The sequence below is a fragment of the Zootoca vivipara genome, chromosome 4 (genome assembly GCF_965207765.1).
Source record: "Zootoca vivipara chromosome 4, rZooViv2.hap1.1, whole genome shotgun sequence".
Classification (NCBI taxonomy): Eukaryota; Metazoa; Chordata; class Lepidosauria; order Squamata; family Lacertidae; genus Zootoca; species Zootoca vivipara.
Window position 1 is genome coordinate 97,641,886 of NC_142587.1, and position 23,942 is coordinate 97,665,827.

The following is a 23,942-nucleotide window of genomic DNA, read 5'->3' on the forward strand; positions in this document are numbered from 1 at the left end:
CTGCATCACGGGGTGGTCCCTCCCCGCAACTCCCAAGTCTCACTCGGCGAGGTGGAGGCTAGTAAGAAGACTCGATTACCGCCGCGGCAGCTGGAAGCTAGTTGCCGCTGCGGCGAGCGAGTCTTTCTTCTGGGTGCTGCTGCTCCGAGTGAGGCTTGGGAATCAGGGGGGGAGAGTTATCCCACAACGCAGCACCATACGCATGCGTGCAACATCACGACACCCCGCCCCCCGGTTTAGCCGCCCCAGGTTCCGCTCTAGTGCGCATGCTCTAGTGACAGCTGGGGTAGGAACACCACTGTCTTTCGACATTCCACGCACTGATAGTGTTTCTCCCCTGTATGAATTCTTAGATGGGAAGTGAAATTGTGGCTGTGACTGAAGCTCTTTCTACATTCCACACACAGTTTCTCCCCTGTATGAAGTGAGAGGAGCGCCGACTGAAGCTCTTTCCACATTCAAAGCACTGATAGGGTTTCTCCCCTGTATGAATTCTTTGATGGAAAGTGAGATTGTGGCTGTGGCTATTGAATTTTATAACAAATAAAAATACAAATATATATTTTTAAAACAATAAGTTTTATTAATTTCTTTCTTTAAAAACATAGACGTACAACATGCATATATTTCATATTCTTCTTTTTCATAACATTTTACAAAAAGAAAATAGAAAAGGAAAGAATAAAAGAAAAAGAAAAAAGAAAGAGAAAAAGGGGAGGAAAGATACTAATATAGAAAACAAACAAACAATCTGTATACAAAAAAAAAGACAAAAAGAAAACCATTACATCTCTCTATATGTACAATCCACACCTTCTTTGTGAAAACTTCCAATTATTCTCTCTGTAATCTACATATTAACCTTATTTTATCACACAATTCTGAATTTACATCTACATTCGCCCCCCCCCCTTAAGAAAGTCAGGTTCAACTTTAGTCTGCCATTAGGATTCTGGGTATACCACTACTATTTAAATACTCATCAAACATCCTCCATTCCTTCTGTGTTTTTTTGTTTCGTTTGTCCTCTTATTCTTCCAGTGGTTTTTGCTAACTGTAAATATTCTATCATTAAAGTTTGCCAATCCATTATGCTGGGTGCATTTTTGTTTTCCCAATTTCTGGCGACCAGGACTCTTGCCGCTACAATTCCATACAATAACAATATTCTTTTTGTGGTTTTAATATCCTCTGGTATTATATTTAATAAAAACATTTCCGGTCTTTTTCTAAATGTGCATTTTAACATTTTTAAAAGATCTTCATAGATGTTATTCCAGTACCTACATATTTCCGGACAATTCCACCACATATGTATTAGAGACCCTTTTTCCGCATTGCACCTCCAGCACATAGATTTATTTTTATACTTCTTGGCTAACTTTTCTGGTGTTTGGTACCACCTGTGCATCATTTTAAAGATGTTTTCTATTAAGTTATAACAGGCGGTAAACTTTAAATCCACCCTCCACAGTCTTTCCCATTGCTCCATCAGGACATTGTAGCCAAGGTCTTGGGCCCACTTCACCATTACTGGTTTAACCTGCTCCTCTTTGAGTTCCCATTCCAACAGCAGGTCATAAATATGTGAAATACGTGAAATGTACTTCCCATCATTCTGTATTAGTTCTTTTTCAAATTTTGATTTTTCCTTTGCAATGCCCATTTTTTTATCCTGATTAAACCTATGATTGATTTGAAAGTATTGTAGCCAGTCCGAAAGGTATTATTTTCTCTCTTCATATTTTTTCAATATTAGCTCATTTTGTTTCTTTTCCAATAAGTCCTGATAGGTGGCGATCTTTATCTCCATATTTAGTGTCTTAACTGTTATAACATTTGTTGATGATGTCCACAAAAGGATCCTGGGTTCCAAAATTCCTTTGTATTTTACCCAGATCAGGTATAATGATTTTCTTACTAAGTGGTTCAGGAAACCTTTGTGGACCTTAACCTTATCGTAAAGTACTGGGTAGGTAAGAGTGCCAGCCAAATCGATTTTCCACTCCTTCCAGGTCTAATATTTCTGGATTTTTCAAAGTTACCCATTCCTTTAACCAGACTATGCCCGCTCCCCCTTTCCTGTCTGTTAGCAGCTGGTACTTTATTCTTGGTCTCTTACCATTCCATATAAACTTTGTTATATCTTTTTTTCCACTCCTGTGTGCGTTTATTTTTTTATTTTTAAGACGGCAAATTGTATGGCAAGTTGCGGAAGAATAAAAGGTTGCGTTTGGAAAAACACAGACAAAAAGGTGTGTGTGTGGCCTTCTCAAATATTTTATGGGCGGGGGGCAAAGACCCCTAGTTGGTGCCTATTCCCTACACCTACATGTCTCAGGATGGTTACAACATCAAAGCACAAAACACCACATTTTAAAAGGGCATTAGATGTCAATCAGCCAAAGGCCTGGTTAAAAAGGTGCCAATTTGCCTGGCTCCTAAAGCTGTATAATGTAGGGTTATCAGATGTCCCTGGTTCCCAGGGACAGTTCCCAGTTTTACCAATCTGTCCATGGCCAAAGATACCAGCGGCAAGAGGCGCTGTGGCCGCTGCTGTTGCCAGTGTGGACAGCCAGGTTAGACCATAGCTGCCAAGTTATCCCTTTTTTAAAGGGATTTTCCCTTATGCTGAATAGGCTTCCTCGCGAGAAAACGGGAAACTTGGCAGCTATGAGTTAGACAGCTGTTAGACAAGCGGGAACATTCCCTCTCCCGCTCCCACCCTCCTCCTCCTCCGCCTGCTCCATTTGCGGCTGATGCTGCTTCCACATCTTTATTGGTGCTTTGGCGGGAACCTTGCCCCGAGGGCTGAGGGGAGACGTGGAGGGCGCCGGCATATGGTTTATGATGTTCCTTCCCAAACGTCCGAATTTGAGAGGGGTGCAGATGCAAGGAAAGAAACGCTGATGGCAGTCATAAAGGCTGGGTGCTTTTATTGCCCGACCAATGGAGACACCATCCTCCCACCTCCTCGCTTGTAAATAAAAATAATAATACTCTGCCAATTGGCTCCACCCTCTCCCCACACAGTATCCTTATTGCATTTTTCTCTACTTAAAGCGTCAGACAGAAAATAGGGGAGGTTCATATTATAATAGCTTTCGTTATCTATCCGTTTGTATTCCTCATGTGCCTTTTTCTGGGACGACCTGACTCTCTGTCCCCTCTCTACCCCCCCTTTGTTCCTTCCTTCCTTTTCGGTGACGCTTCCAGGAATCCCAGAAAAGAAAAGGGGGGCCCTGAACCCACGCACCCACCAAAATAGAGGAGGTTCATATTAAAATAGCTTTGGTTATCTATCCGTTTGTATTCCTCATGTGCCTTTTTCTGGGACGACCTCTCTCTACCCCCCCATTTTGTTCCTTCCTTCCTTTTTGGTTACGCTTCCAGGAATCCCAGAAAAGAAAAGGGGGGGCCTGAACCCACGCACCTACCGACCCACACCTCCCTCAGTTCCAACTATCCCATCCTAATTTTGCTTCCCCTTCTCTCTTTCCCCCTCCCCACCCTTCACCCATAACCAAGGAACCTGGCTCTGGTTGCCATGTAAACTACATATGTTTACAAAAGATTGCTCCCTACTAATAATCCAGATGCTACTGTCTTTTAACCCCTTGGCTGCTGCAAAAGAGTGTCCCTGGATTCATTGAAAAAAATCTGGTAATCTGGTTTTTCTGACCTTTGTATGGATTCCACATTCCACACACTGTTTATTCGGGGGAAGACCCTTATGCCTTCAAGAGCTGCCACCTATTCCCTACACCTAGAGGTCTCAGGAAGGTTACAAAATAATAACACAACACAAAAACACAAAATACCACATTTTAAAAGAGCATTAGATGTCAATCATCCAAAGGTCTGGTTAAAAAGGTGCTGATTTGCCTGGCTCCTAAAGCTGTACAATGGTTTTTCCAACATTAGTATGGATTCTTTTATGGGAAGTGAGATGGGAGCTCTGACTGAAGCTCTTTCCACATTCCACACACTGATAGGGTTTCTCCCCTGTATGAATTATTTGATGGGTAGTGAGACTCCGGCTGTAAGTAAAGCTCTTTCCACATTCCACACACTGATACGGTTTCTCCCCTGCATGAAGTCTTTGATGGGAAGTGAGAGACAAGCTCTGACTGAAGCTCTTTCCACATTCCATGTACTGATAGGGTTTCTCCCCTGTATGAATTCTTTGATGGTTATTGAGAGAGGAGCTCTGACTGAAGCTCTTTCCACATTCGAAGCACTGATAGGGTTTCTCCCCTGTATGAATTCTCTGATGGGAAGTGAGATTGGAGCTCTGAATGAAGCTCTTTCCACATTCCACACACTGATGGGGTTTCTCCCCTGTATGAATTCTTTGATGGAAAGTGAGAGGAGTTATTACTGAAGCTCTTTCCACATTCCACACACTGATACAGTTTCTCCCCTGTATGAATTCTTTGATGGTTATTGAGAGAGGAGCTCTGACTGAAGCTCTTTCCACATTCGAAGCACTGATAGGGTTTCTCCCCTGTATGAATTCTCTGATGGGAAGTGAGATGGGAGCTCTGACTGAAGCTCTTTCCACATTCCACACACTGATGGGGTTTCTCCCCTGTATGAATTCTTTGATGGAAAGTGAGAGAGGAGTTATTACTGAAGCTCTTTCCACATTCCACACACTGATACAGTTTCTCCCCTGTATGAATTCTTTGATGGTTATTGAGAGAGGAGCTCTGACTGAAGCTCTTTCCACATTCCACACATTGATAGGGTTTCTCCCCTGTATGAATTCTTTGATGGTTATTGAGAGAGGAGCTCTGACTGAAGCTCTTTCCACATTCCACACACTGATAGGGTTTCTCCCCTGTATGAATTCTTTGATGGTTATTGAGAGAGGAGCTCTGACTGAAGCTCTTTCCACATTCCACACACTGATAGGGTTTCTCCCCTGTATGAATTCTTTGGTGGTTAGTGAGAGAGGAGTTATTACTGAAGCTCTTTCCACATTCCACACACTGATATGGTTTCTCCCCTGTATGAATTATTTGATGGGAAGTGAGAGAGGAGTTATCACTGAAGCTCTTTCCACATTCCACACACTGATATGGTTTCTCCCCTGTATGAATTCTTAAATGGTTAGTGAGATGGGAGCTCTGACTGAAGCTCTTTCCACATTCGAAGCACTGATAGGGTTTCTCCCCTGTATGAATTCTTTGATGGGAAGTGAGATTGGAGCTCTTAATGAAGCTCTTTCCACATTCCAAACACTGATATGGTTTCTCCCCTGTATGAATTCTTAAATGGTTAGTGAGATGGGAGCTCTGACTGAAGCTCTTTCCACATTCCACACACTGATAGGGTTTCTCCCCTGCATGAATTCTTTGATGGGAAGTGAGATTGGAGCTCTTAATGAAGCTCTTGCCACAATCCACACACTGATAGGGTTTCTCCCCTGTATGAATTCTTTGATGGGAAGTGAGATTGGAGCTCTTAATGAAGCTCTTGCCACAATCCACACACTGATAGGGTTTCTCCCCTGTATGGATTCTTTGATGGGAAGTGAGACTGTGGCTGTGACTAAAGCCCTTTCCACATTCCACACACTGATATTGTTTCTCCTCTGTATGAATTATTTGATGGTTATTGAGTTGGGAGCTCTGACTGAAGCTCTTTCCACATTCCACACACTGATATGGTTTCTCCCCTGTATGAATTCTTTGGTGGTTAGTGAGATGGGAGCTCTGACTGAAGCTCTTTCCACATTCCACACACTGATAGGGTTTCTCCCCTGTATGAATTCTTTGATGGGAAGTGAGACTGTGGCTGTGACTAAAGCTCTTTCCACATTCCACACACTGATAGGGTTTCTCCCCTGTATGAATTCTTTGATGGGAAGTGAGAGAGTAGTTATTACTGAAGCTCTTTCCACATTCCACACACTGATATGGTTTCTCCCCTGTATGAATTCTTTGGTGGTTAGTGAGATGGGAGCTCTGACTGAAGCTCTTTCCACATTCCACACACTGATATGGTTTCTCCCCTGTATGAATTCTTTGGTGGTTAGTGAGATGGGAGCTCTGACTGAAGCTCTTTCCACATTCCATACACTGATAGGGTTTCTCCCCTGCATGAATTCTTTGATGGGAAGTGAGATTGTTGCTGTAACTGAAGCTCTTTCCACATTCCACACACTGATATGGTTTCTCCCCTGTATGAATTCTTTGGTGGTTAGTGAGATGGGAGCTCTGACTGAAACTCTTTCCACATTCCACACACTGATAGGGTTTCTCCCCTGAATGAATTCTCTGATGGGAAGTGAGACTGGAGCTCTGACTGAAGCTCTTTCCAAATTCCATGCACTGATAGAGTTTCTTTCTGATGAGATTTTGTTGATGGGAAGTGGAATGGGAGCGCTGACTGCAGCTTTCTGCACACTCCAATTTTTTACCTGGCTTCTCTTCTCTGAAGATTTTGTCATGGTCACCTTTGTTCTCGATTTCCAATTCATCACAATCTGCAACGGAAACAAAAAAGGGATTAGAGCCTCAGGAACAAATGGAGAAGAACTGAAGGCAGTTGGGGAGGTGTTCATTAGCTGTGTTGTTTATCATTAACCAACATTTTTATTATTAGATTCTGATGAGTTGTTGAATGTTACTTTGTTTGATATATAGTAGTGTTCAAAATTTCTGGAAGAGTTTTGGGGGAAAGTGTTTTTCAGAGGGTTGATCGCTCACAACACTTCTTTTGGAGTAATATCATAAAATTATATGTCAATGGAAAGATAATTTAATCAAGAATGCAATCCAACGGACTTCCGGCATGGCAAAATGGCGAGCGGCACGCGACCGTGGAGCTCCTAGGAGCCACTGATGTGCCCAAGCCGCTTGAACAACTTCGGAGCCGTTAAAACCGCTGCCAACGCTGCACAGGAGCCGGGAGAGCCCGGTGGATCGGCCGGGGAGCCGTTGGGGCCCCCTGCTCCTCCCTCCCTCCGATCGCAGGAGCCGGGTGTCCGACCATCAACACCCGGCGGGAACTGCCGCCGCCGCCAACACACGAGTGCTGGGAGAGCCCGGCAGATCGATCGGGGAGCCGTCGGGGCCCTCTGCTCCCGCTCCCCCTCCCCCGATCATCGTGAGTAGAAGCCGGGTGTCCGGCCATCGACACCCGGCGGGAACTGCTGCTGCCACCACCGCACGAGCGCCGGGAGAGCCTGGCAGATCGATTGGGGAGCAGTCGGGGCTCTCTGTCCCTGCTCCCCCTCCCGCCGATCGTGGCGAACCGCAATCGGGAGCGCCTGGCCTCCGGGACTCTGAGTCCTGAGGAGGTAAGCCCGGACCTCGTGGCCGCCGCCATTGTCACCGCTGCTGCCGCCGCCACCGCCAACAGAAAAGGAGCGAGGAGAAGGGACCTGATCCGAGCCCTTGCAGCCCTTGCCGCTGCAACATAGCGCCGGGATCGCCCGGCCTTCCAGGACCCTGGGGCCGGTAGAGCCCACGAACCTACCCCCTCTGTCCATTAATGAGACTGGGGTAGATCAGCGTCTAAAGGAAGGCCTGTCGGAAAAGGCTTTGATTGCAGACTGAGGCCGTCATTCCAAGTCTAGGCCCAGCCTGAACCTGCTCCTCTATTTGTCTATTTTTGAATAAAAAAAATATTTTTTATTTTTGAATATTTTCAGCGGATTTTTTTATATTTTTCTTTTCTTTCCCTTTTCCCCTCCCCCCCTTTAAATTTTTCTTCAGTGGAAACGAAGATAAATAGAAAGGGGAAAGAAAGGGAAAACACACACACACAAAAATAACACCAAAAAACTTTACCTAATATTTTTAGTGTTCTTTCCATTTATCACCTCCATCTCCCACCTTTTGACACAAGACCCCCCTTTCTTTCCGTACATTTTGGACTTTTGAGGGACCGCAGCACAAAGCAAAGACGGGGACCCCCCCCCCAGGCTCTCGGCCCCTTTTGCTTAATTTCTATCATTTTCAAGCTGGCGTCCTCTCCCTCCAACCTCTTTTGCCTTGGCTTGGCTCTGTTTTTTTCCTCCTTGATGCATAGAGGTGCCCTTTGGAACCCCTCATAGACTTTTGCAGCCCCCCCCCAAATATCCTCTCCTTGTTTTTGATCTCCATCTCACTGGTTGCTTCCCACCCCCACCTTTGTCTTCTATCCCTTTTCTCTTTTTCTCACTTTCCTTTTCAGTTCCCTCTTTCTCCCTTCTGGATCAAACCTCCTCCTCATCTACTCTGTCTATTGACCTGTCTCCAAAGAGGAAGCATTTCCTCCTCCCTATTACCCCCCCTTGAAAACGGTTGTCTTTGTTTTGTCTTTGTCTTGCCTCCTTCATTCCAATATGTAACCCTTCTCTTTAAATCCCTTCCAAAATACTCAATTCCCCTTTATTCAATTTCCCCTTATCTTCCCCTCCTACCCCACTTCTCATTCCCCCACCTCTTCTTTTGTTTTACACCCTCTTTGTTCGCTGGAGTGCTCGCTTGTCCGTCTCTAAATCGAACCTCCCCTCTTTCGCTTGTTTGTTTGTCTACTTTCACCTGTTTGTCTGTCTGTCTATTGGTTTATCCGCCTCTCCGAGTACCTGACCACCACTTTGACAGCACTGCTGAGGCGAATACGACAGTCTCTGAGAAGTTCTTATAACATTGCCAAGGGATGACACAAATGATTGCTTAATCCAAACGCTCTGCAGAAGCCACCAGTCAACAACGCCTGACTAGTCCAATAACCCAACACCCAGAAATCATAACCGCCATAATCCCTAACCCCAACACGTCCCACTCCGAGAGAATGCCAAACAAACCTCAAACCAAAAACGCCAAGGAGATAAAGGTGTCACCAACTAAAAAGATGGTAAATAACATTGAGACCGCAACACCTCCTCAAAATGACGAAATATTACAACACCTAAGAGAAATGGAAGAGAGGATGACAAGTAAACTGGAAGCTGCAGTGGAAAATGCAATGACCCCCATACAACTACTAATCAGCAATCTTACCTCCAGAGTGGAAGCTCTAGAAAAGAAGAATCAACTGCAAGAAAGAACAATAGAGCAATACCAGGATGAAACCGCACGTATGAATAAGAAATTGTACGAACTGGAAAGAGAAAACGAAGAACTGAGAATTAAACAAGCAGACATTGAAGACCGAAACAGGCGCTGCAACATCCGCTTCCGCTACATTCCAGAAAAAGCAGAAGAGAAAAGCCCAGCAGACCTAATTGTAAGCTGGTTGAAAGATACAATCCCAAATCTGACACTCAAGGTATCCGATCTGGAGAGGGCACACAGAGCTTTAAAAGTTATGCCAAAACCTGATGCTCACCCAAGAGACATCATAGTGTGCTTTTCATGCTACAAAAAAAAAGGAAGAGATATGGAACAGCCTCAGAAACTCAACCAACCTCCAATACAAAGACAACTCCATATTGGTCCTACAAGACTTATCCTAAGACACCCTAAATCGGAGAAGAAACCTACGCCCATACACTCAGCTTCTTAAGCAAAAAGGGATTCGATACCGTTGGGGCTTTCCCTTCCGTCTCATTGTGGCAACCGATACAACACAGTACATGGCTACCAACGAAACGGAAGCCCAATAACTACTGAGGAACCTTGGGCTTGACCTTCCACTGGATCGGCAACAGAAAGAGCTACCAAGCGACAGCCGATATCAAGAAAATGGAACAGCAGTAAATGAATGGATGGAAATAAAGAGGGGAAAGAGACAACAGAAGCAACACGTCAAGACTCGCCGGTACAACCATCTACCATCGCTCACAAAATCATTCTACCGAACATACTCCACAGGACGCCAGACCATGATCAACCGAACCAAAACATCACTGAGGAACAACCCTACAACAACAACAATCACAGCTGAATGAAGCAACCGGAAATCATCTCGAACTGCAGGACTGGTGATTCCCCTCCCCTCCCCTCCCCTCCCATAGGCCTTAAACATAGCTAACAGCATCAATATCCCCCCAACACCTCACCTCCATAGATCCTACCCCCATCCCCAACCCCACCCCGACACCAGTCCAAACAACCTTAATCACATTCCCCATCAATCACAACTCATATCTCCAGTATCCCTTCCATACCAAACAAGAGAAAAACAACTCCCCCAGCATCCATAACACAACTCACTATCAGGCTAAAACATAATACATATTCAATAACATGGTGGCCTCAGAGCGTGCCAACACATATACACACTCTAATACATCAGTAATGTTGCTATTAACATTGGCAACGTTGCTCACGAACCTAACATCACAAAACTATTCTACACCGTCTCGCTGATCATCCCCTATCGCAAACAACGAGGGGGAAGGCCTGTCTCTGAGCACAGCCCTTCACATCAGCCGAGACCCAGGACCAACCGGCTAATCACCAAAAGGTCCAAAATACCCCAAATGAACACCTATATAACTACATATAGGAGACCCTCTATAACACGGGTGTCAAAGACAAGGCCCGCGGGCCAAATCCGGCCCGCCAGACCTCGTCATGTGGCCCGTGTAGCCGCCGCTTGCCTGCCCGCTGCTTGCCTGCCCGTTCGCCCGCCGCTTGCCACTCGCAGCTTTCCCTCCTCTTGCTGCTTGCTGCAGAGGCGTTTCCCTGCAATGCCTTCAATGTCCTACAGGGGGCGCAGGGCCCCGCAGGCGGGGAGGCGGTGGAACCTGAGAGCGCGTGCGCCCAGCTCCTTCCCCTTCCTCGCCCTGTCACACTTCCTCCGTTCCTCCGAGTCCGAGGCGACGAGCAGCAGCTGCAGCAGCGACGGCGCTGGCCGGTCGAGCGCCAGGGCCGTCTTCAGCTTATCTGGCGCCGTGGTGCACAGATTCCTCAAGCGCCCACACCCTCACCCCCACGTTTCCCTCTGGGCGGGCAGCGGCTGGAGGGCGGCTCCTCTGGCTGGATGGAGGCTCCGGGCACCATGCATCGCGGCATGGTGGAGGCGGGCAAGCGCTGAGGGGCGGCTCCTCCAGCAGGGAGGAGATGCCGTGGAGGAGCAGGGGGCGTGTGAGAACCATGCACCCCTTTTTGAACTCCTGAACAACAAGAAGATATGATTCTGGGGTTTCAAAAGCAACTTTAAAAACCCAAACCAGAAACTTGTTTGTTACAGCAAATGGGGAGGAGCAGCAGTGAGACTGGGCGGGGAGGAGAGGCAGAGAGAGTATGTTAAGTTTCAAGAGAGCAAGAGTGAGATTGATGGTGGGGGAGATGTTTAAGAGAGGAGAGAATAAACTTTTTTTAAAAAATCTGCACTGATCGAGGGAGGATCTCCAGGATCTTTCCAGCAGTTCTCCCGAAGTAATCACCATGTAAACACAGCTGCTGCAAACCCCAGGAGTTACGAGAGAGAGAGAGAGAGCGCTTTTACGCATGTATCTCTGCACCCTGCCAAGGTTCCCCCCCCCCGCACCCCGCTTTTCTTTTGAAAGGCGTTCCGAATGAGTGGAAAGTAATCACTGTGTCAGTTAAAGTGAGTGTTGCAGGGAAAGCGGATCCTAGGCGCTGTGTGTGTGTGTGTGTGTGTGAGAGAGAGAGAGAGAGAGAGAGAGAGAGAGAGAGAGAGAGAGAATCCTGGGCTGTAAACGCCTCCTCCAAACACAGCTGCTGCAAACCCCAGGAGTTACGAGAGAGAGAGTGCCCGAGAGAGCTTTTACGCACGCATCTCTGCACCCCGCCGATCTCTCGCTTTGGGTGGAAGGTGTATGTATTTAAGACCCAGACAAGCTGGACAAAGGGACCCTGCTTGGGCCGCTTTCCCGCAGGGCCCTAATGCGCCCCGGCTTCCTCGCCCCGGTGGAAGAAGGCGGCTCGCGCTCCACACTCTGCTCCACTTTTGTGCGCTTCATGGAAGCAAATTGGAGAGAGACCCATCGCTATCCTCGTCCTCCTTTCTCTACAACCCAGCCCACCAGTAGCAGATAACAGGAAGTCCAGGTAACTGGACTTCCATTAGACTGCAGCTTTGTGGGGAATTACATGGCTCAATGCTCCTCCACTTTTAAAATAATACACCAAGACAGAAATTTAAAAGTCAAGAAGATGGTGTCTAGTGTGTGTTTGTTTTTAATCTTTGATTATCTCTTCCCCATTCCCATGGAGGAATAGTCAAGCAACAGAGGTCTCTATGACATTTGGGGCGAACACAACCCGGGAGACACCACCCACACATTTCAATCCGGACGCCACGGTACAACGTCCAGACTGGACAGCATCCTGCTCACGCATGGTCTGATCCCCTTAGTAGAATCAACAAACATAGGCAGCATCAAAATCACAGACCATGCCCCAGTAGAAGTCACTGTTAAAATAGGTGAAGAAACAAAAACCACCCCATCATGGTCTTTCAGTCCCATCCTAACCACAAACACCCAAATTAGAGCAAATATCACAAAAACTCTCCAAAACTATTTTAAAGAGAATGATGTAGACAATATAAATACTCCCCTCTTATGGGACGCAATGAAAGCGGTGACCAGAGGAGCTTGCATAAAAGAGAAAGCACTCCTTAAAAAACAAACCTCTTCAAAAAATAACAAAATAGAACAAGATATCATTGCCCTCTCATCACGTTACAAACAAACAGGATCCAAAAAACTACTTAAACTTCTAGAACAAAAAAGAAGAGAATTAGACTCCTTAGAAATCAACAAAACAATGATCAATATTTTATATTCTAAACAGCGCTTCTATGAATACGGAGGGGAAAACTTCAGACTATTAGCAAATAGATGCAGGAAAAAAGCACTTAAAACAAGAATACACTGCATCACCAAAAAAGACGGCAACATAACATTTCCCCCGAAAGAAATAACTTCTGAATTTGCAGAATTCTACTCCAACCTGTACACCTCCCACAACCCAACTGAGGAGGGAATTAGAAAATTCCTAACAGGACTGACCATGCCCACTTTAACCGATGAAGAACAGGAATTCATGGACAGCCCTATCACCCCCGAGGAAATAGACACGGTCCTTAAAAACTTGAAATCACACAAAGCCCCGGGCCCAGACGGCTTCACAGCTGAATTCTATAAAAAAATTAAAGAACCCCTGATGCCCTACATGATGCGCCTATTTAATGATATCATGAAAGGGGGGCTTATTCCCAAAACATGGAATCACTCCAAAATAGTTTTCATCCCAAAGCCATTGAAGGACAACCTCAAAGTAGAATCTTACCGCCCAATCACATTAATAAATCAGGATTACAAGATATTCACATCAATCTTGGCCAATCGCTTAAAAATCTTCCTAGGCAATTTAATAGTCCCAGACCAAACCAGTTTCGTCCCTGGTCGCAATATTACAGACCCCATCAGGAAACTACTAAACTTAATCGACCACAGCAAGGCAACTAAACTTCCACTGACAATTATGTCCCTAGATATCCTCAAAGCTTTTGATTGCTTAGAGTGGAAATACTTATTAGCAGTACTAACTAACATGAAATTTGGCCCCAACTTCTTACAAATCCTCAAACAAATATATTCCCAAGCCTCAGCAAAATGCAGAATTAATAATATGGACTCAAACACCATAGCAATCCAAAGAGGCACAAAACAAGGATGTCCGCTGTCTCCATTCTTATTTATCCTGGCTTTGGAGCCCCAAGCAATCCGAATCCGAGCAGCCACAGACATCAAGGGAGTGGAAATAAAAGGCAGAAATTATAAATTAGGGCTGTTTGCAGATGACCTAATGGTCACAACATCAGACCCCTTAAATACAGCAACCTTCCTAATCAGAGAACTCAACACATTTGCAATGGTGTCGGGCTTACAAGTAAACTTTGGTAAGAGTTTGGTAAGAGTTGGTCAGAAGCCATGTGCTTCAACACCCCTCCCCACATCCAAAAAGAACTTACTAATATCACCAAAATAAAACTTTGCCACACCAAATTCAGATACCAAGGAGTACAAATAACCCAGAACCTCAATAAATTATACCTCCACAATTACAAACCCCTGTGGCGACAAATAAACAAAGACCTAAAGAGATGGGACAGTATGAGTTTCACTCTTTCAGACAAAATAAAAAAAATTCCTTCAGTAGCACCTTAAAGACCAACTAAGTTTATATTTTGGTATGAGCTTTCGTGTGCATGCACACTTCACAAAAGCTCATACCAAAATATAAACTTAGTTGGTCTTTAAGGTGCTACTGAAGGAATTTTTTTATTTTGCTTCGACTCAGACCAACACGGCTACCTACCTGTCTTTCAGACAAGATAGCCATGGTCAAAATGGTCACCCTCCCAAAACTAACCTACCTATTCCAAACCCTCCCAATTTGGATCCCCCCAACCAAACTTCGTAAATGGCAGGGAAAATTACACTCTTTTATTTTCTCACATAAAAAACCAAGGATTAGCATCAAATACCTTCACCTCCCCACCTCAGCAGGATGGGGAATCCCCAACATAGAAACATACTACAACGCCAACCAAATACGCCATATAATCCCATATATACTTGAAGACGAGACAAAACAATGGGTACACCTGGAGAGGGACTCAATTGAAAATATCTGCACCACAGCATACCCTTTCCTCCCAAACAAACTAAGGAAGATTCCCAGAACACTCAACAGATACACACAAACCATGTTCAAAGCATGGAAAGCAGAAACTAGTAAACTATCTCCAACCCCATCCCCATTAATTCCCCTGGCTTACCATCCCTTGTTCCATCATGCAGCACAAAACCTCCAGATGAAAACCTGGCGAACCAAAGGTTTACATCGTTTAATGGACTTCTATCAAGACAACAAACCTTTGTCAACACAAGAAATACAGGACAAACTAGAAGACATCCCAATGCCCTGGTTAGCACAACATCAACTACATGCCTTTCTAAATAACCCAACAGTAAAATCGGCAGCAACTAGACCCCTGACAACTTTCGACAGCCTCCTCCAAATGTTAAAAGGACATGGAAAAGGGATGGTATCTGCAATATACAAAATACTACTACAAAATCCCACAGACCCCTTGGACAACCTAAAAAGACAATGGGAGGATGACATAGGATATGAAATCAACCCTACCCAATGGACTAGAATGTGGTCGAAACCCCCTTCAAATCTATATCAATGAAAAGAAAAGAACTCTCGTTGAAACTAACTTACAGATGGTACCTGACTCCAAGGAAACTAGCACTAATACGTTCAGGAACCTCATGAAATGTTGGAGAGGATGCACCTCCATAGGCACATATCTCCACGTGGTGGGAGTGCCCTAAAATCCAATCATTCTGGATGACATTCATGCAAGAAATCTGTAAGATAACTAAGCAAGTGCTAGATATTACCCCAGAATTGGTTTTACTAAATATCTTTCAAGATAACAACGCTCACTCAGATCACAAAGAACTTATAATCCACCTATTGTCAGCAACTAGAAACATCATAGCCAGGCACTGGAGGGACATGTCAGGGGTAAGCATGGACCAATGGTACCAAGTTGTATGGGAAACGGCCCTACTAGAAAAACTAACCAGTAAGCTGAAACTGACACGGGGACAAACAGAAGAAGACACCTTCACCCCAGTATGGTTCCCCTTCATCACATATACAGCCCAACAAGACAACGACAAAAACTTACCGTCGGCATACAAATCAATATGGCTAACCTAATCAAAACATCCTCCCTCCCCACTCACACAAGGAACTAAAGATCATCACAGCCAACCACAAATGAGCAATCACATCCTAAGATGAATCCCGACCTCTCTCACCAACAGAGAAGCACGAATAAACAACAGAGAACCTGCACAAACTACGCTGACGCCGAACCCCTACACATATCAAGAAAAACAGAAACATTGACAATCCACCACACCCAACTCCCCATCCCACCCACCTCTTTCCCCCCTTCCTCATAAAGTCTCAACAAGTAAAATTGATGTGTAAAAATGATGCATGAGACACTGCACTACCTTTGTAACCCAATAAAATCCTTAATAAAATAATTATTAAAAAAAGAAAGAAAGAAGAATGCAATCCAACAAAGTTTTTTTAGTTACCCGTATTCTATCAAACGTTATAGCCAAATAACCAGAAAAAGGAAGCACAACTTGCTTAGGTTGACTTTTCTCAGTGTGTTATGTGATTGTTATCAAGTTGGAAGCCGCCCAGAGTGGCTGGGACAACCAAGCCAGATTGCCAGGGTATAAATAAAAATTATTATTATATCTGCAATGGTACCTTGATTTAAGAACTGTTCTGTTCCGGAAATGATAAAGTTTGTAAACTGAGGTACCACTGTATTATTATTACCTGAGATTCAATAAGCCTAGCTCTTCTCTGGGATGAATTTTGTTTGGCCCAGTCATGGCATCCCCTCCATCTCCAATGTCAGTCGTCTCTTTGGTCAACCCAAGACTGACAGGAGCAAAAACAAAAACAGAAAACCTGAAGCCACTTATCTTTCCTAACAATTCTCAAGCTGACATTGAAGATGGCCTGGGCAGTTCAGACCAGCTCAATCGTGGTAGAAAAAGGAATAATTTGAGGAAGATTGTTCAAAGAAAAAAATGTAATTTACTGTTTATTGTGGGGGTGTTAGGTTCCCAGGTGTTATAGGGGGTGCTGGAGAGCTCTGTACCATATCTGCACATGTGCAGGAAACGCTTCTGCGCATGCGTGAGCGATTTGGCGCTTCTGCTCATGCGTGAGCGGTGAGACCCGGAAGCAACCCTTTCCGGTACTTCCAGTTTGCCGCGGGACACAACCTGAAAAAAAGGAACATGAAGCGGACGTAACATGAGGTATGACTGTAGAGGTATTTTTCGAATTTCCAGGCACATATGACGATATGATGAATACCAAGAGAGGCCACGATCCCACGAATCTCCTCCATGACCTCCTCATACAGAGCTCTCTGGTCAGGATCCAGCAACGCCCACTCCTCGTCCGTGAAACGAACAGTGACATCTTCAAAGCACACTGAACCCTAAAAGAAAAAGGGAAATGTCCTCCTCTGAGACAGCATCAATATGATCTGCTACACAATGCTCTGTTGTTTCCTTCCTGTAAATTGCAGCGGTGTTCCAATAGGATTGCTTTGCTGCACATTTTAATTATGGATGCTTATTTTATTCTGCGTTTTAATTATGGGTGTTCGTCTTTGTGCAAATAGGGGGTACTCCACCTTCTGTTTTTCAAGTCATTCTGCCTACACAAGTTACAGGGAACCAGGCAGATGGCCTTTTCAGTAGTGGTACGCACCCTGTGGAACGCCCTCCCACCAGATGTCAAAGAGAAACACAACTACCAGACTTTTAGAGGACATCTGAAGGCAGTCCTCTTTAGGGAAGCTTTTAATGCTCAATAGATTATTGTATTTTAATACTTCTGTTGGAAGCCGCCTAGATGGCGGGGTATAAATAATTTTTTATTATTATTATTACTAGTATCATGAAGCCCGTTAAAGTAACGGATGCTAGAACAGTAAACTAAGGAAGGAAGGAAGGAAGGAAGAAAAGAGGGAGCAGGAGGGAGAGAGGAAGGAAAGAGGGGAGAGAAAGAAGAGTAGGAAAGAAGGAAGGGAATAAAGAAGGAAAGAATAAGAAAGAGGGAGAGAAGACAGAAAGGGAGAAAGGAGGAAGGAAGGAAAGAAAGAAAGAAAGGGAAGCGGGGGGGGGGGGTGTCGCCGCCTTGATTCGGCGCCAGAGAAGAGCGGGAAGGGACCCAGGGGCAAAAAGCATTTCCTGCGCAGCATGAGGCAGCGGGTGTCGGTTTTAGGAGAGGTGCGTAAAGCCACCTCACAGTTGTGCGTTTGCGGGGAGGGTGCTGAGCCGCGGCAGGAGGAGGAGGAGGCGGCTTGCTGGGTCAGCAAGTCCTGAGCCTCTGGGATGCAGCAGTAGCACTTTGAAACCACCTCCTCCTGCCGTGGCTCGGGGCGCTCCACGCGGCACTGCTGGGTGCTTTGTCGGTGCTTCAGCAGCAGCAGCCAGTTCCAGGTGGCGAGCCACGGCAGGAGGAGGAGGATTCAAAGTGCTACAGAGCACTGCTGCATCCCAGAGGCTCGGGACTCTCCATGCGGCGCTGCCGGGCGCTGACCCGGCAAGTCGCCTCCTCCTCCTGCCGCAGCTCAGCACCCAGAACTGGCTGTTGCTGTTGCTGCTGCTGAAGCGCCGACAAGGCGCTCTGCCCCATTTGCACATAACAAAAAATGTATTTTGGCGCCAGTGAGCAACATGGCTGGTTTGGGAGAAGTGTGAGTAGGCGAGGCTGGGAGCTGAGGGCCCCGGGTCCGGTCAGCTGGCCCCGGAGGGTCCCCTATGTACCGTAGGGTAGCACTTTGAAACCACCTCCTCCTGCCGTGGCCCGGGGCACTCCACGCAGGGCTGCTCCGGCCACCTTTCTAACTGTTTCTAACAGGGCTGCTCTTTTTTTGCGGCTCAGGGTATGGCTTATTTTCGTGAGCGAGCGAGGGCGAGTGAGAGGAGAGGAGGGCAGGGTGGCCTTGCCTGGCTGCCCGCCGGCCCACGGGTGGCGAAAAGAAGCATGGCAGGCACCGCACTGCCAGAGGCTGGGGAGAAACTTTCCATCGCCTTCGCCCTCCCCTGTTGAGTCAGACGCGCCACCTCAACCCAAGGAGGGACAGAGGGAGGCGCTGCTCAAAGGTGCCCTTCCTCCCCCCATTCACCTCCGCCGGCCTCCACCCTCGCTTCCCCGATGCGCCCTGCCACCCTCAGCCAGCGCCGAGGCGCTATACCGGGGAGGAGAGGAGAGGCTCCTTCCCCGCCCTGGCCTGGCTTGTCTGGAAACGGCACCGGGGGGGGAGCGTAGGGGGGGGAGAAAAAGTAAGCAGCATCCTCCTCCTCGCGCTTTAGCGCAACCGCAGCGAGGCGCTTGTCCGGCCGGGAGCAGCGGTTGGCGGCCGCAGGTAAACGGTAGGCAGAGGGGTGGAGGGAGGGGAGAGGGCGTGCATGTGTGTGCGTCCAGTCTCTGCGTCCAATCCTTGTGTCCGTGGGGCACGTGCGCAGTAGCGCAGACACAGGGACACAATAATAACAATAATTTATTATTTATACCCCGCCCATCTGGCCGGGTTCCCCCAGCCACTCTGGGCGGCTAGGACTGGACGCAGAGACACAAGCATTCCAGTTTGCCTGGACTTTATTATATAGGATTATTATTATTATTATTATTATTATTATTATTATTATTATTATTATTATTATTACACAAGCATTCCAGTTTGCCTGATGGATGGATCCACGTTCTCCCCTCCTCATGAGCTGTTCTGGGGGTTCCCTCCCAATGCCTTAGAGTCAAATTCAAGGGGTTCATGGGGGTATGGCGAGAGGGAGGAATGGGGGGCAGCCCCCATTTTGCAGCGGCTGGTGCTAATTAGGTGAATCCAGGCCACTATTTGTCCTCATTTGTCCTCTGCTTAGAAACCAAATTTAGCATTCAGTGCTCAATCTACAAATAAAATACGGTAAGCCTATTTTGGATGGCCATCTGTCTTGGATGATCTAGCAGAGATTCCTGCAATGCAGGGGGTCTCCTGGCTCTTGGAGACAAGCAGGGAGGGTGGCTTCTGACAAAAGGAGAGGGAGCCACCGGTGGCTCCTCCTTATCCTGACTCACCCGTGCCTCTTGACCTCCCTCCTCCCACTTGCCTCCATCCTCTTCTGCCTCTGATTCTGAACTGCATTCTGCCACAGAGTCTCCCAGTTCACTAAGCCCTGTTAGCCCTTCAGCTTCTGACACCTCCTCTTCCCAGGCTTCTCCCTCTTCCCCCTCTGACCACCCATCCTTCTTCTACCTCCACTTCTTGGGCTCTGAGCCATCTTCCCTTCTTGGTTCCCCGGCTGCATCCTCCCACCATTCCTCTGTGCCCAACCAGTCCATGACATCCCTCGGCCCCTGTCCCCACAAGGCAGCTTCCCCTGACCTGATCTGGTTCCACAGCTGCTGTTCCCTTCTGCCCCCATGAATAGACGGATCATGAGGTCTTGCTGGCATCATTCTGTCACCTGCAAGAGAAAAAAGGTAAACAGGTCGCCAGGAGTGCCTGCTTCTCTCACAGGTGAAACAGGGCATCTCTAACTACAGATGGGCCTTTGAGAAAGCCTTACCTGCTGAGAACATTTAGACGTTTGTGCCCATTTCATATGTTTGCTGTGCAGAAATACATCTCCCCTCCCCTGGACCCTTGTTCCCAATTGTCTCCCTCCAAAACAACATGAAAAGAACCATCAGATGAGTTGGGAAAAGAACAGAATGAGGCCAAATGGAGAAAAACCACCTTCCTCCTAACCTACTGAGAGCGTTTGGAAGTTTGTGCCCATTTCATATGTTTGTTGTGCAGAAATACATCTCCCCTCCTCTGGACCCTTGTTCCCAACTGTTTCCCCCCCAAACAAGATGAAAAGAACCCTCAGATGATTTGGAGCTCCAACAGAATGAGACCAAACAGAGAATAACCACCTTCCTCCTTACCCAGCGGCCTCTCTCTGGTGTCCAACGGAGGCCTCTCTGCCTCACAGGAATCCAGCTCCATTTCTGCAAAATGGTCCTTTCCCTGAAAAAGAAACAAGGATTCAAAAGAGAGAATGGTGAAGAATATTAGAAAGAGAATGTCAAAGACTTCAAGGGCGAGAGATCTCATTCCATGGATGCTTTCCCAGAAAACAGATGGGCCATCAGTTGACCATTATGGGATATTCTCTGTCCTGTTTTGAGCCTTTGGGGAGTATCCAGAGGAAAGTCTCTCTCACCTGCTTTCTCTCCTCTGCCTGACTCAGGAGGAAACCTTCGGCCACGGCCACGGCCTGGGAACTGGTCTCTGCTCCGCATTCTCTCACCCAGCTCTCCATCTCCGGGGGAAGGACAGCCAGGAACTGAACCACCAAAAACAGGGCTTTCCTTCCTAAAAAAGCTAAACATCACTTTCCTCCTCCCTAAAGAAGCTCAACAACTTTTACGTGAACCCCCAAAAAACAGGGCTTTCCTTCCTAAAAAAAAGTTCAACAACTTTGACCTGAACCCCCCCAAAAGGGGATAGATCACTGCCAGTTTTTAACTCTGTGAGTAGATTGCAGTCTCCTGGAAGTTGGCCACCCCTGCTCTAAGAGATCGGAAGGAACCCTTTTAGTCTTCTGCCAATTTCTGTCTGTTGTAATGAAAAAGTCTAGGAAATCCTACAAAGGAAATACATTGTTCTGTTACAGAATTTGTAGGACATGGGTGGGGGTGGGGAAATGGTTCCTTGAGCAAGCATGGATGAGTCTTGCTTGGAACCAGGGCTGGATTGCACCGGATCCCAGACCATGAGCTCTCTTTTTGAAAAGAAAGAGAAGGAGGAAGAAGAGAAGAAATAAGTCTCTAGCGTTCTAGCAATTAACCTGGTTTCTGCTGCCTTCAACCTGGTTTCTGCTGCCTTCCAGTAAATGCATGAAGTCAGAACTGACTGACAAGGGAATCATTTGTATCTTGTGAAAAATGGATGCTTGGCTCTAGTGGGGGTCCTCACCCGGGGGTCCTAAGGAGGTAGCTCCCCACCCCCACCCACCCCTGCTTCTGTCTCCTTTCATTGCACTTGGACTCTCTGCTGCTCTCAAGACAGACTCCTTAATGGCTTAATACAGAACTATTGATGCCAAGGTCCCTGGAGGCTCAGTGAGTAGCAGCGCCCATTTCTGCCTGGTTTTCCAGCAACAATCCCTTTGGGACAGAGAGGATGTGGTCCTGGGATGCCATGCTCTGGGTGCGAGGGGATTGCTGCAGTGGCCTCCGTGTGGAGCTGCCCTTGGAGATGATTGGGAAACTGGTTTGCAATGCAGCAGCCAGACCCCTCTCTTTATTCCTGGCCTTTCTCTCCCACCTTTCCTTCCTTCCTCCACGTGGTTTTTTTTTGGGGGGGGGCTAGCCCACCTCCTCGAGCAGCTTTGGAAAACCATTTGCACATGTTTCCTCTGTTGTGCAATGACGCTGAGTGATGTCACACAGAGTTAAAACTCCTAGGGACTCCTTTGTTTGAAGAAGAGAGATTTCGTGGGAGTTTGGGATCCTCTGATCTCCAGGAAGGAGAGCGTTGCAGACCTCGCCCTGACCTGGCTTTGCCCCCCCCCCCCGCACGAGCAGATCAGGCCCCCCAGGCCCCCTCCCCTGCTGCAGCCCTGGGACCCCCACCGTCTCCCCACTGCACCCTCGGGGGGGGGGGGGAGAGGAGACTCACCAGATCCCAGGAGGGGACAGCGATGCAGCCCTTGCAGGAGAGACACCAAAGCAACACTCCCCCCCTTCCTTGCAGGAAAGGACTGGAGAGGGAGGGGCCTTGGCTCTGGAGGACCTGGCCCCCCTCTTGCTTCCTGTCCTCTCTAGGAAGGGAGCTCGGTTCCCTTTAACCCCTGTCGTTTCCCCCCCCCTGTCCTCTCTAGGAAGGGAGCTCGGTTCCCTGGCCCCTCCTTGCTTCCTGTCCTCTCTAGGAAGGGAGCTCGGTTCCCTTTAACCCTTGCAAAGCCGAGCTCGCCGAGCTTAGCCCTCTCTCGCTTGGCAGAACCTCGGCTTTTTATTATTATTATTTTATTTAGGGGTCAGCTGCCCCCCTGGCTACGCCAATGCCCAGATATCCTTTTTCTTCGTTGGACTCTGAGCATCTCCCTCTGTTGTCCGGAAATCAGAGGAACAGCTTGCAGGGAAAAGCGCTTTGCAGGAGGCAAGGAACCTCCTTCTCGAATTCAGGAGTGGAGAGAGAGGAGGGGATCCTAGAGTCATCTAGTCCAACCCCCAGCAATGCAGGGATCTCAGCTCAAGCATCCATGGCAGATGGCCGTCCGATCTCTGCTTAGAAACCTCCAAGGAAGGAGAGCCCACCACCTCCCAAGGGAGACCTTCCCCCTGCCAAACTGCTCTCAGATGTCCCTCAAGGCAGCGGGTCCTGAGTTCTAGCACTGCTGAAACCATTGCACTGGCTACCAAGGAGGAACCAAGCAAAGTTCATAAAAAATAAATCCTATTCTCATCATGAATGAGTAATAGTTTCTTATGCACCCTTTTTATGCTACCGTAATCAGGGCCGTCTTAAGCATATCAGGCGCCATGGTGCGAAGATCCCTCCGGCGCCCCCCTTAGAGAGCAGTGTGGAATTTCTAAGAGGTCAAAACCACACATTCTGGAACAAAACTAATCACAATCTCTGTAGGTTCATATATGCATTTATTACATAACATATGTGAACCCCTTCCACACAAATCATGTTTGAGCACTAACAATTATCTTCCTATGTACATGATCAGAAGAAGAAAAGACAGAGGAGGCTTCACCATGAGCCCACCTGAGACAGGGCACTTCAGCAGGAGGTGACAGATCTGTGTCCTAATGAAATTTACCTTCTTCCTCTCATCCTGATTGGTGCACAATGTCAGGCAGAGCCTGGAAGGAACAGCACCCAAGGGAAGGGAAGTAGTGGAAGGGAGAGAGTAGAGGGGGAACCCTGTTGAACCGAGAAGAGCATTATTCAGCAGCATTGGGCAAACAAATCTTACAAGAAAACTGAGAAGAGTTTTAAACAATGAGTAGAAAATATGAAATGGGCAGTAGCATTTAAGACAATATTGAGAGGCTTAAGAGAAGATGCCAGGTAAGAGTGGTACCATGACTGTCACATGTGAACTGACCCTGTACATATGATTAAGAAGGTCTACTGAATCACAGGAAAAGGTTAGTCTGTTTAGACAAGGTTTAGTAGAATGTTGACCAAAGAAAACAGAATATAAAAGTCAGAGGAAACCCTGTTCCTGCATCACTTCAGTGTGGGACCTATTGTATGAACAAAGCACTTATGAAAATAATTATATTCAGCGCTTTTCTTCTAGAAAAAAGGTGCTGATACTGCAAACCCTTGAGTATCCCCAGAAAAAAAGCACTGATTATATTCCCAGTCATCTTCAGCCAGACAGG

The 23,942-nt window shown here is 46.9% G+C and overlaps 1 protein-coding gene and 1 pseudogene across 1 annotated transcript; one reads left to right on the forward strand and one right to left on the reverse strand.

Moving 5' to 3' along the window:
- Positions 1 to 560: 560 nt before the first annotated feature.
- Positions 561 to 22,103, reverse strand: LOC148686058 (uncharacterized). The gene is given in 7 exon segments (XM_088668851.1): positions 561 to 4,370; positions 4,372 to 6,493; positions 16,630 to 16,756; positions 16,851 to 16,977; positions 19,933 to 20,014; positions 20,481 to 20,562; positions 20,759 to 22,103. Coding segments are annotated over 7 exon segments (3,117 nt in total). The 5' UTR covers positions 20,858 to 22,103; the 3' UTR covers positions 561 to 3,892.
- Positions 8,839 to 9,767, forward strand: LOC148686059 (uncharacterized; annotated as a pseudogene).
- Positions 22,104 to 23,942: the final 1,839 nt, after the last annotated feature.